The 12,631-nt window shown below is 41.9% G+C and overlaps 1 protein-coding gene across 1 annotated transcript in view; it reads left to right on the top strand.

The window, feature by feature from the left end:
• The window catches only part of MDN1 (midasin AAA ATPase 1), a 179,395-nt gene that overhangs the window by 143,939 nt on the left and 22,825 nt on the right, over positions 1-12,631 (top strand). The window contains exons 77-84 of the mRNA XM_030809472.1: positions 1,254-1,359; positions 1,887-2,002; positions 2,879-3,364; positions 4,006-4,232; positions 4,770-4,925; positions 5,106-5,269; positions 6,393-6,554; positions 9,263-9,400. Coding sequence (XP_030665332.1) covers positions 1,254-1,359; positions 1,887-2,002; positions 2,879-3,364; positions 4,006-4,232; positions 4,770-4,925; positions 5,106-5,269; positions 6,393-6,554; positions 9,263-9,400 — 1,555 coding nt within the window. The remainder of the gene's footprint in view (positions 1-1,253; positions 1,360-1,886; positions 2,003-2,878; positions 3,365-4,005; positions 4,233-4,769; positions 4,926-5,105; positions 5,270-6,392; positions 6,555-9,262; positions 9,401-12,631) is intronic.

Here is a 12,631-nt window from a genome sequence, read left to right as displayed (position 1 = left end):
CCACTTACAAAAGTGCCAGGCTCAGGATCTGACTCCTGATGGACATTCAAATGAAAGGGTGAGGCTGGGTGCAGTGGTTCATGCCTGTAATCCCAGCACTTTGGGATCAGGTGGGCAGATCACTTGAGGTCAGGAGTTCAAGACCAGCCTGACCAACATGGCAAAACCCCGTGTCTACTAAAAATACAGAATATTAGCCAGGCATGGTGGCACATGCCTATAATCCCAGCTACTCAGGAGGCCAAGGCAGGAGTATCGCTTGAACCCGGGAGGTGGAGGTTGCAGTGAGCTGAGGTTACGTCACTCACTGCACTCCAGCCTGGGCAGCAAAGTAAGTCTCTGTCAAAAAAAAAAACAAACAAAAACATTTCTTTTCTTTCTCTTCCTTCCTTGCATTCACCTCTCCATTCTTCTTCTTCTTCCTTTTTTTTTTTTTTTTTTGGTCTTTTGATTTTCCTGAGGTCTACTTGCTTCATTTGATCATACATGTGGAAATCTATTAGAAAATGGTACATTTTTACTTGCTCTATATACATACACTCCTAAGTTCTAATATGTTATTGAATTTGCGAGTCCATACACTATTGAGACAGGCAGCGCTACCTCTATTTACAACACAGCAGAGGATGTTGTGAATGATGCTTTGCATGAACTGGGTATAGTACATGTGTGTGTTTTATTTGCTCCCAGGGCTTTAAATTTGAATTCAACAGAACATTGTAGAAATGGGAAATTTTACATAAGCATTCTTTTTCAGGAAAATTTGCCAAGTGGGCTTGCATTCCCATTCAGTCAGCAGTGCTGTAGCCGAATAGTAGTTTCCTCCTTTTGATAGGACACATGCTCTCCAGCTTACTTGAGCCCTCAACAACCCCTATGTCTTCCCCACATTGAGGTCAGCTGTCACTGCCATGCATCATTTTATGCTTGGCTGTCCTCAGTCCTCTTATGTTATTTGCCTGCCCCCTGTAGGCATCAGAGTTTATGACCCCCTAGCCTCCACTGCCAAGATAGGAAGATTTCTTTGAAGAAACCATATTGTCAGCATAATTTATTTCCCCTTGATACTTCCAGTGCTGAGTTAAGTAAAGGACTAATGAGTGCCTCACTGAGTGATTCCTCATAGAAATAAACCTATTCAGACAGCTGACTCTTGGTTATGGTCAAATATACCAATATCTGAGTTTTCAGGATCTGGGGTGGGAGAGCGTGGTTTTAATTAAGTAAACGATGTTGGTTGATATCTTTTCCAGGCTACTTACAGAAATCTCGTCTTCATGGGATGGATGCCAGAAGTATTTTTATCGCTCTCTTGCACGGCATGCCAGGCTTAACGCAGCACTAGCAACTCCTGCCAAGGTAAAATGATAAAACATGAGTCTTGCAGGGGCTCAGGGAAAGCCCTTGTTCTGTTCATCCCAGGGCTGCATTCTCAGACCTTGTTAAGTGATAACAGCCTGGTAGTGGAACTGAGCTTTTTGCAGTACATCCTTAAACTTAAAATATAAATCAATGTAATTTTGTGCAAAATCAGAACACCTTAAATAAAAATTCAGTTACACTTGCCAGCAGGACACATTTTCTTAATGTTTAAGAAAAATTAAAAACTTCAAATTGAGAATGACATCTTCAGATCTTTCCTCCCTTTGTGAATTGAGAAAATACCACTAATAAATGCATTTTGGAGTTAAATCCAGTTCCTGTCTATGGAATATCAATGATGTGTGCAAGCATAATTGGAGAAACACTGCTCAAAAAAATCAGTGTGTCACCTCTAGAGTGTGGCATGTCTGACAATTATAGTAGAAACAACTTTCTAGCGGCACATCTGTGGGTGGTGTTTGTCAGCAGCCCCTTCAGCATGTTTTTCCTTCTCCTTCTGCCAGGAAATGGGCATGGGCAATGTGGAGCGGTGCAGAGGGTTCTCAGCACATTTGATGAAGATGCTCGTCCGACAGCGGCGCTCCCTGACCACGCTCAGTGAGCAGTGGATCATCCTCAGGTATCAGCCGATGAGTTGGGCTTGTGGCATGAATTGGGAAGAATTAGATCCAAGTCAGCTCAGAGTTGCTGCATACGGGGAGAGGAATAAGACATGCTCTCAATTGTGAAATGAATTTAAGGCCCAAAGAGGCAGGTAGGGTTTCTCCCAGCTCTGCCCCTTGCTTTCATTGATATGCATCTAGTGTCCCTCTCCCTCCGTGATCTGACTGAACCTCCTGAGAATATGGAGCTGTGGAGATTTCAGGGCTGTGTCAGGCAGTGAAAATTGTCATGGGTGAACTATACCTGTGTCTGGAATGAGGATATACATTGCCGAAAGTCCATGTACACCAATAGTTAGGCTTGTGTTCATGGTATTAGGGTGAGATGGTCTTGGGCACAGATGAGATTTGAGTTTGCTTCTGTTACTTAGGCTTTGGGGATCCCCCAGATGGCAATCTGAGCCATACATGGAGGCTTCTCAATGGAAACAAATAATTAAGAGATGAGGACAGTTAGAAAGGTTGTCGTCATCTGTTGAATGGATTGTGGCTGAGGGATAGTATTTCCAGACTATTCACTTGAGCTTCAGGTATTTTCTGCTCCATTCATTAGGGTTTATGTAGGAAAGTACAGCACATTTACTAGATAATGCTAGTTGAAGTCACTGTAGTGGTGTGGTTGTGTTGTGATACTTCTCCTGAAAGACTGAGGGATGGGTTTAAGTACTTTGGGAGGCATTTTAACAGACTTTTTACCTATCTGGGGGATTCTTCCTTCTTGACTTATGAAAAAGCCCATGCTTGTTCAGAAACACTAATTTCTTTTAAAACAATGTGGTAGAGTGGTTTAAGGTGCCATTCATTGTGTTTTTCCCATGGGTTTCTCTGTACAGGAACCTCCTCAGCTGTGTGCAAGAGATTCACAGCAGGCTGATGGGGCCCCAGGCCTACCCCGTGGCCTTCCCCCCTCAGGATGGCGTGCAGCAGTGGACAGAGCGCCTGCAGCACCTGGCCATGCAGTGCCAGATCCTGCTCGAGCAGCTCTCCTGGCTCCTCCAGTGCTGCCCCAGTGCAGGGCCAGCTCCAGGCCATGGCAATGTCCAGGTACTGGGGCAGCCTCCTGCCTCCTGCCTGGAAGGACCAGAACTTAGCAAGGGACAACTTTGTGGAGTAGTGCCGGACCTAATTCCTTCCGATCTGAGCTACCCATCTCCAATACCTGGAAGTCAGCTGCCCTCTGGTTGCCAGATGCGGAAACAGGATCAGCTTTGGCAGCAGTCAACTATGAGATTAACAGAGATGCTAAAAACCATTAAAACAGTGAAAGCTGACATCGACAAAATTAGACAGCAGTCTTGTGAGACTCTCTTTCATTCTTGGTAAGTGTGTATATGTCTTTACACTTCTCTGTGTGCTTAGGTTCTTATTGTGCTTATCTAAATTGGGGGTGGGAAGGGAAGGGTGTTAACAGAAAGCAGCAGCTTTTAGACAGCCCTGGAGCCTAGGGAACTCATCAGTTTGGGGCATGGGGTGGGGTGGGGATAGGGGGTGTCATCTGCAGGTTCTGAGACTTCAGTGGAAACAGCATTAACAAAAGGATACCAGACAAAGCCCTAAATAATCTACAGGGAGAGCAAATCACATCTTGCTATTTGTGGTGGTCCAAAATAAAAGCCTATCACACCAAATACTAATGATAATGGAATATCATTAATGGAATAAATTTATCATTTATTGGAATAAATTAATGGAATAAATTTATCATTAATGGAATAAATTTAGTAATTTATTCCATTACTAAACCTAGGTGTTTAGTAATAGAATCAAATTATGAAAATAATTGTGCTTCAGTCCTCTGTTACTCAGTGGACCTGCACAGCACTTTGTGGCATGTGTTTAGCTGTAAACCTTCAGCTATGGTGAGTTCTACCTTGCATATCTTGTAGTGGTTGTAGGGAGGGGTGTGTGTTTTTGGGAATTGTAATGCATTCCTTTCAACATTGTGGCATTTCTGTTGCAGGAAAGATTTTGAAGTTTGCTCTTCTGCGCTGAGTTGCTTGTCCCAGGTGTCAGTTCATTTGCAGGGCCTAGAGTCCTTGTTCATTCTTCCAGGGATGGAGGTTGAACAAAGAGACTCACAAATGGCACTAGTTGAAAGTCTGGAATATGTAAGAGGAGAAATTAGTAAAGCCATGGCTGACTTTACTACCTGGAAGACACATCTGCTTACTTCAGGTAGCCAAGGAGGTAAGGAATATTGTTCAGTCAGGGAATGAAAGTCCAGTGTAGAAATGATGTCTTATAGATGTAAGTCTCATTGTCCTAAAGACACATTATGTTTTGGTCTACATGTACCTGTCCAGGGTTCTGAGGCAGGGAGGTGCGGTTGAAATCCACAGCTCTTAACTTTTTTGCCCCATTTGTTTGGATGCCTGTTACATGCTTTGTAACACACATAGGAAGGCAGCATCAGCTCACTGTCTGTTAGTTTTCCCTTAGATTGAAAAAGCTTGGCACTGATATTTGGACTAAGTTAGTGTTTATTCTTACTGTCTTAACTGTTATTTTTATATTTTTTACATTATTTTAGTAAAAATATTTTAATACAAGGTAATAAACTTGTAGGTTTATCGAGGCAAGGAATTTGTCTCTTCTTTGTATCTGGCACAGCTTGACACAGTGGCTCATCAACAAATGAGTATTTTTAATGATTTCCAGAGGCACTAAAGCAAATGATTGGTGTCTTTTGTTTGTATGTTTGTTTTGCACCATGTTACCCGCTAGGAAATCAAATGTTGGACGAAGGATTTGTGGAAGATTTTTCAGAGCAAATGGAAATTGCCATCCGAGCCATCCTCTGTGCCATCCAGAACTTAGAAGAAAGAAAGAATGAAAAAGCAGAGGAGAACACTGACCAAGCAAGCCCACAAGAAGAGTATGGTATGTCTGAAATCAGGCAGAAATTAGTTTCATGCCTGATTTAATTTTTGTATTTGATGATTTATTTCTGTGGCTAAATAGTTAAGGATGGATGTTAGAAACAGATGACTGCATGGATAGAGATGAAAGGATTTGTTTTCTGTTACTCATCATGTTATTTTCTCTGAATGAATGAGGCAGCAGGCTTTGAGAGACTGCAATCAGGACATCTAACAAAACTCTTAGAGGATGACTTCTGGGCCGATGTGAGCACTTTGCATGTGCAGAAAATAATTTCTGCCATCTCTGAGCTGTTGGAGAGGCTGAAATCGTACGGTGAGGATGGCACAGCAGCAAAGCACCTGGTAACTAACTGTTCTTTACAAACTTCTTCCTCTTCAGAATGCACTGAGCAAAGGCAGAGTGGGCTTTACCTCCCTCCACGTAGATAAGTGCCAGAGCAGGCCTCAGTGCCAAAATCACTAAGAACTTGGTCTCTTTATTTGTACGTGCAAAGTCATTGACAAGCTTTGAAGAGCTTAGGGCTTGCTAGCTAATTGTTAGATGCATAGGTGCAGAAATGTTAACCGTTCAGAATATCCATTGTATTAGGATTCTTTCATATCTTATTCACATACTCCTAAGTATTTGATGTTACTGATAGACGACGTTATCAACTGAGGCTTAGCAGCCATCCTATGTAAACACCATTCCCACTACAATAAGCGAACAGAGTAAGCAGTTGTAGTCTTTACAGTAAGTCCAGAGAAGCAACTTACTTTGCAGGACATTGTATGTCATTCTGTAGCATTGCCTCCTGTGCTAACTTTGAATCAGCAGAATTTATTTATAAACATTTTATTTTTATTATTTATTTTATTTTGGGACACAGTCTCATTCTGTTGTCAGGCTGGAGAGTGTGGTGGCGTGACCATGGCTTACTGCAGCCTTGACCTCCTGGGCTCAGGTGATCCTCGTCTCAGCCTCCCAGATAGCTGGCACTATAGGCATGCACCACCATGCCCAGCTAATTTTTAAAGTTTTGTAGAGATGGGTTCTGGCTATATGTTTTTTTGTGTGTTTGGTATTTTTTGTAGAAATGGTGTTTTGCCATGTTGCCCAGGCAACATGAACTTGAACTCCTGGGCTCAAGCAGTCTACCCACTTTGGCTTCCCAAAGTGCTGGGATTAAAGGCGTAAGCCACTGTGCCTGGCCAACGTTCTATTTTTAAAAAACCAACATTGTTAGCCAAAGGAGACGTTGGTTTGAGATTGTATTTTTGTGATGATATATGTAAATGAAGAAATCTCAGTGAGCTGTGTGTATTGGGGTGGGTGGAGGTTACAAACACATACATGTAACTTGCTGTTAGTACTATTTAGTACATTCACAATGTTGTGCAATTACCACTGCTATCTAGTTCCAGAATGGAAACCTGGTACCTGCCAAGCAGTGTGAGCAGGCCTTTTGTTTTGTTTTGATCTCAGTTCTTCAGCCAATCCTGTTCCTTGCTGGTGCGCCTGGTGCCGGTCCTCTCCAGCTACTCAGACCTCGTCCTCTTCTTCCTGACCATGTCTTTAGCAACTCACCGTAGTACTGCAAAGCTGCTTTCTGTGCTTGCCCAGGTCTTTGCGGAGCTTGCCCAGAAGGTAAGGACCGTTCACATGGTGCACTGTGAGCAGCAGGGACCCAAGTAAATTTCATGTCATTAGTCTTTGGTGTGATAGGCTTTTATTTTGGACCACCACAAGTAGTAGGATGTGATTTGCTCTCCCTGTGGATTATTTAGGGTTTTGTCTGGCATCGTTTTGCTAACGCTGTTTCCACTAAAGTCTCAGAACCTGCAGATTATACCCCCTATCCCCAACCCACCCTATCCCCCAAACTGACAAGTTCCCTAAACTCCAGGGCTGTCTAAAAGCTGCTGCTGTCTGTTAACACTCTTCCCTTCCCATCCCCAATTTAAATCTTCTTCAGATAACTCGAACTAGAGTTGTAGGATAAACCCTTAAGGCTATTAAGTTTTCTTTTAACCATGTAGGTGTAATTATGATTAAATGATAATGGGCCTATTATTATTAGAGTTTTTTTCACCTGTCGTGGTGGCTCACGCCTGTAATCCCAGCACTTTGGGAGGCTGAGGCGGGTGGATCACCTGAGGTCAGGAGTTCGAGACCAGCCTGACCAATATTATGATGAAACCCCGTCTCTACTAAAAATACAAAAATTAGCCGGGTGTGGTGGCACGTACCTGTAATCCCAGCTACTCAAGAGGCTGAGACAGGAGAATTGCTTGAACCCGGGGAGGTGGAGGTTACAGTGAGCCAAAATCATGCCATTGCACTCCAGCCTGGGCAACGAGCAAAACTGCATCTTTTTTTTTGGAGACAGAGTCTCCAAAATTGTAATTGTAATCTCCATGTGATTACAGGCACGTGCCACCATGCCTGGCTAATTTTTGTATTTTTAGTAGAGACGGGTTTCACCACATTGGCCAGGACGGTCTCGATCACCTGACCTCGTGATCCGTCCACCTTGGCCTCCCAAAGTGCTGGGATTACATGTGTGAGCCACTGCACCCAGCCAGTTTTTTTCTTTAGCAGGGAAGTCATTTGTTCATTCAGCCATGTACCCAGTATTGTGAAAAGCACTGAGGTTGTAGAGATTGTAGACCCTCCCCTTGAAACTCAGGGGCAGTAGACAGTGAAATCTAATAGCAACATGGTGTGGGTAGGTCTAGTCATAGAGGTATCCAGCTCTTGGTCTCTCTTAACCTCACCAAGCCTCAATTTCCTCATCTGTAAAATGAGATCTGCCTATACTCGTATGCATTTTTGTGAGAACCACCTGCATTTGGGTATATAAGTTTTGTTTTTGTTCTTCCTTAGCATTCTAAGATTTTCTCCAAGCTAAATACAGATGAGATGTACTTGAGGAAGATATGAATTTACAAACTGAAGATGGGGTCTAGATTTCTTATAAACAATTAAGAGTTCTTAGTTCCGAGTCTCTGAAATACTGGAGAGTTAAAAAGTGGAAGCCAAGCCTAATGCCTTGTATCAAGAGGATAAATATGTTTATCTGTAGTAATGATAAATAACAGTAATAATAATAATAATAAGTAATAATAAGTAAAAGAATGAGTCTCAGGTTTCTCCCCCTCTGGTGGGCACCAAGCCAGTCTTAACATTCCATCGCTTCTTGGAGAAAACACTGTATGCTAAAGACAGTGGCAGGAAAATGTATGGTTTGGGTGCCTTGAGATTTGGCTCAGCTAGATTTGTCCATTTGCACCATAGCTTTTGTCTGACAGGCTGTAGAATGACTTTGGCCTTTCAAACCTTTGTCTGTTTGCGGGTAGGAATGGTTCTGATATTGCAGAATGTTGGGAGCCCTGTGGCTATCCCAGACGTAGCAACTCCAATGATATACTCTGGTAAGGGCATCTGAAACTCCCTCCTATGTGGTCATATTCTCCGTCTATATCTGAATGTCTCTCATTTAAATAATGTAGTTCAATGGGAAAATTAAGCAAGTAAGCCAAATTGTATTTTCCTATATAACATTCTGAGAATATATGTCCTAAAAGTGGGTTTGCCTTGTTAAAAATTTTCTAAGTGTCCAAATTGTATTCATATCTTTTCTGAGTAGTTCCAAGGGAACTTGAAAGTAGGTTAGACAGTGCTAAGATAATAGATCTAGGTTGTAATTAAACGTCTTGATCCGCAGGAAGCTGTTTCTGTGTAACCAAGTCATAATTAGTGTTTACTGGTTTGGGATCTTAATTCCTTGCTAATTAGCAGCTTATTTTTTTGTGCATTCTCATCCTCAGATATATCTTCATAGTATATATTTTCTCTTACAAAATTAAAATTTCTTATTGAGAGACACTACTACTTTTTCGTTTTACTTCTGCTCAGCGGGCTAGTATTCTTCTCAGGTTATTTTCCTGTATAAAATAGTTTTTTTTCAACATTTCACAGATATTACTATGTCTGACTGTGTTCTCTCCAGAGCCTGTTCTGCCCTTGCTCAAGGACTTTTTCCAAAACCTGTCCTTCTAGTACACTTCATTTAGGTTTTTGTCTTGGCAAAGTGACAAATGACCACATGCCAGAGGCTTCTACAAAGTCAAGTCACATGTTAAATCTGATGTCAAGCTGTGAAACTGCATAACTATTAGCACCAAAGAGGAAAAGAATGTCAGAAGTCTACTGTACTTCCAGCGGATTTAAGATAATGAGCTAGAAAAAGAATTCAGTGTGTGTTTAAATTATTTTCCTGTTGCAAGAATGAAAATCTCCTTTTAAAATTGCTTTTGTGCCTAATTGTTCACTTCCTTTTTCTTTTTTCTAAGGGATTTTGCTTGCCCAAAGAATTCATGGAAGATTCAGCTGGAGAGGGAGCAGCTGAGTTCCATGACTATGAGGGAGGTGGAATTGGAGAAGGCGAGGGCATGAAGGATGTGAGTGACCAGATAGAAAATGAAGAACAGGTACGTTTTCACATAGGTATACAGTTGACAGAAGATCACTCTCTTTCTTTTCTACATGTAAGTTACACATAAAAATGGTTTTTACTAGGTTAATAATTTTTAATCTGTGATCTACAGAGCCCTAGATATATTGGTGCTTCAGCAGTAGGTGTAAATAAAAAGCCTAAAATCCACAGGAAGGAACCTGGCAACTCCATCATTTGTTTTGGCTATAATTATGGAGGAAATGATTTTTGCTTTTTTTTTTTTTTTTAATGGGCAGATATTTACTGATGATTTTCTAGAGTATTTTTGATAGTATTTTTAAGCATAAAAGGCCTGGCTATCCTAAGTGATGATTGCATTAAACAATAATGCCAAAATTTGCTGTTAATAGGTTTTGCTGTTGTATATCCTTAAGGCATAGAGTGTTTTAAAAAATCTGTATCATTTTTTGGTTGAAATCAAGCAACTTTCTGAACTATTCAGATGCTGTGGACTAAGATTGTTACATTGCATGGATTTTTAAAATGCCTGTCTCATTTGGGAGTGATTTTTGTGTGTTGGGTGTATTACTTATATTCTAAGTTAAATCAGATCAGAAACTTGTATTTAAGGTAATTTTATAGTTATTAAAAATAAAGGAGAAAACCAATTCAAATTCCCTCCCTTCCTTGGCAGAGAAAACTGGAAAGAAATTAAAAGCCAAAAGAATAATGCTAGTATTTATGTTATGGAGCTCTAATTTTTTTTTTTTTTGGACCTATATTGTCCTTACATAATTGCTTTGTTATTTTGGCCTTCCTATACTTCTCAAATCTAACTTAATCAGTGTATACCACTTTTCTAGTAGAAAAAAAATGTCGAAAAAAAAAAAAGCAAATCTAATAGAAAAGTACAGTTCACACAAAAAACATTACGTGGAATAAAAAGCTTCCAGAACAATTTGGTAGTGTCTGCTGAATTTTAAATTATGTGTATTCATTGACCCCCAAATTCCATGCTTTCTTACAGAAATGCTAGTGTCAAAGATAAATAGGTATATGAGTGTGTATATATGTCTACACATGGATATTTACTACAGCATTATTTATATGGTGAAAATTATGAAACAATCCAAATATTCATCAGAAGAGAATTAAATTATGGCACCATCCATGCAGAACAATGGTAAAAGTATGAATGAAGTAGAATGAGATGGTTTTGTATGTATCAACATGGAAATAACCTAAGATCTTTTTTTTTTTGAGACGGAGTCTCGCTCTGTCGCCCAGGCTGGAGTGCAGTGGCGTGATCTTGGCTCACTGCCAGCTCCGCCTCCCGGGTTCATGCCATTCTCCTGCCTCAGCCTCTCCGAGTAGCTGGGACTACAGGCGCCCACCACCACGCCCAGCTAATTTTTTTGTATTTTTAGTAGAGACGGGGTTTCACCGTGGTCTCGATCTCCTGACCTCGTGATCCGCCCGCCTCGGCCTCCCAAAGTGCTGGGATTACAAGCGTGAGCCACTGCGCCCAGCCAGATCTTATTTTTAAGAGATGAGGTCTTGCTCTCTTGCCCAGGCTAAAGTGCAGTTCTATAATCATAGCTCACTGCAGCCATGACTTGGACTCAAGGAGTCCTCCTGCATTAGCCTCTTGAGTAGCTGGGATTACAGGTGTGAGCCAGCACACCGGGTTGAGATGTTTTTAAGAAGAGATGTGTTTTGCAGGCTGGGTGTGGTGGCTCACGCCTGGATTCCTAGCACTTTGGGAGACCAAGGCAGGAGGATTGCTTGAGGCCAGGAGTTTGAGACCAGCCAGGGCAACATAGGAAGACACTGTCTCTATAAAATTAAAACAAAACAAAACAAAAAACAAAACCCAGACTGGCCAACATGGTAAAACTCCATCTCTACTAAAAATACAAAAATTAGCTGGGTGTGGTGGCATGCATCTGTAATCCCAGCTACTCGGAAGCTGACGCAGGAGAATCACCTGAACCTGGGAGGCAGAGGTTGCAGTGGGCCAAGATCGTGCCATTGCACTCCAGCCTGGACGAGAGAGCAAGATCTTGTTTCAGAAAAATAAAAATGAAAAAAGCAGATTGCATAACAGTCTGTAAAGCATGATCTCTTTTTTGTTTAAAAAGATGTTGGGAGGCAGGTATTGGTAGCTATCACCTGTATCACTAAGTATATGTTGGTGTATTCATAGAAAAAAGTCAAAGGTTCATCAGAATGTTGTTGGTAGTCATTCTCTGAGAGGATTCGAGGATGGAGGTGTTATGGGGAAACTTGTTTTTTTGTTCGTTTTTTTGTATTTTGGAGACAGAGTCTTGCTCTCTCCCCAAGGCCGGAGTGCAGTGGCGTAGTCTTTGGCTCACTGCAACCTCCGGCTCACTGCAACCTCCAGCTCCCGGGTTCAAGCGATTCTCATGCCTCAGTCTCCCAAGTAGCTGGGATTACAGGTGCACGCCAAATGCCAGGGTAATTTTTGTATTTTTAGTAGAGACAGGGTTTTGCCATGTTGGCCAAGCTGTTCTTGAACTCCTGACCTCAAGTGATCTGCCCGCCTCAGCCTTCCAAAGTGCTGGGATTATAGGCGTGAACCACCATGCCTGGCCATTACTTTTGTATTTTAAAAAGGACTTCTTGTTTTGTTTTTTTTTTGAAATGGAGTCTTGCTCTGTCACCCAGGCTAGAGTAGTATGATCTCAGCTTGCTGCAACCTCCACCTCCCGGGTTCAAGCGGTTTTCCTGCCTCAGCCTCCCGAGTAGCTGGGATTACAGGCCCCCACCACCACACCTGGCTAATTTTTGTATATTTAGTAGAGATGGTGTTTCACCATCTTGGCCAGGCTGGTCTCAAACTCCTGACCACGTGATCTACCCGCCTCGGCCTCCCAAAGTGCTGGGATTACAGGAATGAGCTACTGTGCCTGGCCTTAAAAAGGACTTTCAAAAATCAACCATAATGAAAGAGGTAACAATCACAAAACATTTTGCCCCAAATAGCACATCGATTATATAGAAACATATAAATTAGGCTGGGCTCAGTTGCTCACACCTGTAATCCCACCACTTTGGGAGGCTGAGGCAGGAGAATTGCTTGTGCCTAGGAGTTGAGACCCACCTGGGCAACATGGCAAGGCCACGTCTCTAGCAAAAAATAAAAAATTAGCCAGGTGTGGTTGTATGTGCTTGTGTTGCCAGCTATTGGGGAGGCTGAGGCAGAGGATTTCTTGATCCCAGGAGGTTGAGGCTGCAGTAAGCC

The sequence above is a fragment of the Nomascus leucogenys genome, chromosome 3 (genome assembly GCF_006542625.1).
Source record: "Nomascus leucogenys isolate Asia chromosome 3, Asia_NLE_v1, whole genome shotgun sequence".
NCBI classification, from domain to species: Eukaryota; Metazoa; Chordata; class Mammalia; order Primates; family Hylobatidae; genus Nomascus; species Nomascus leucogenys.
Note: the sequence above shows the minus strand (reverse complement) of the source record. Positions and strands in the feature narration are given on the sequence as shown.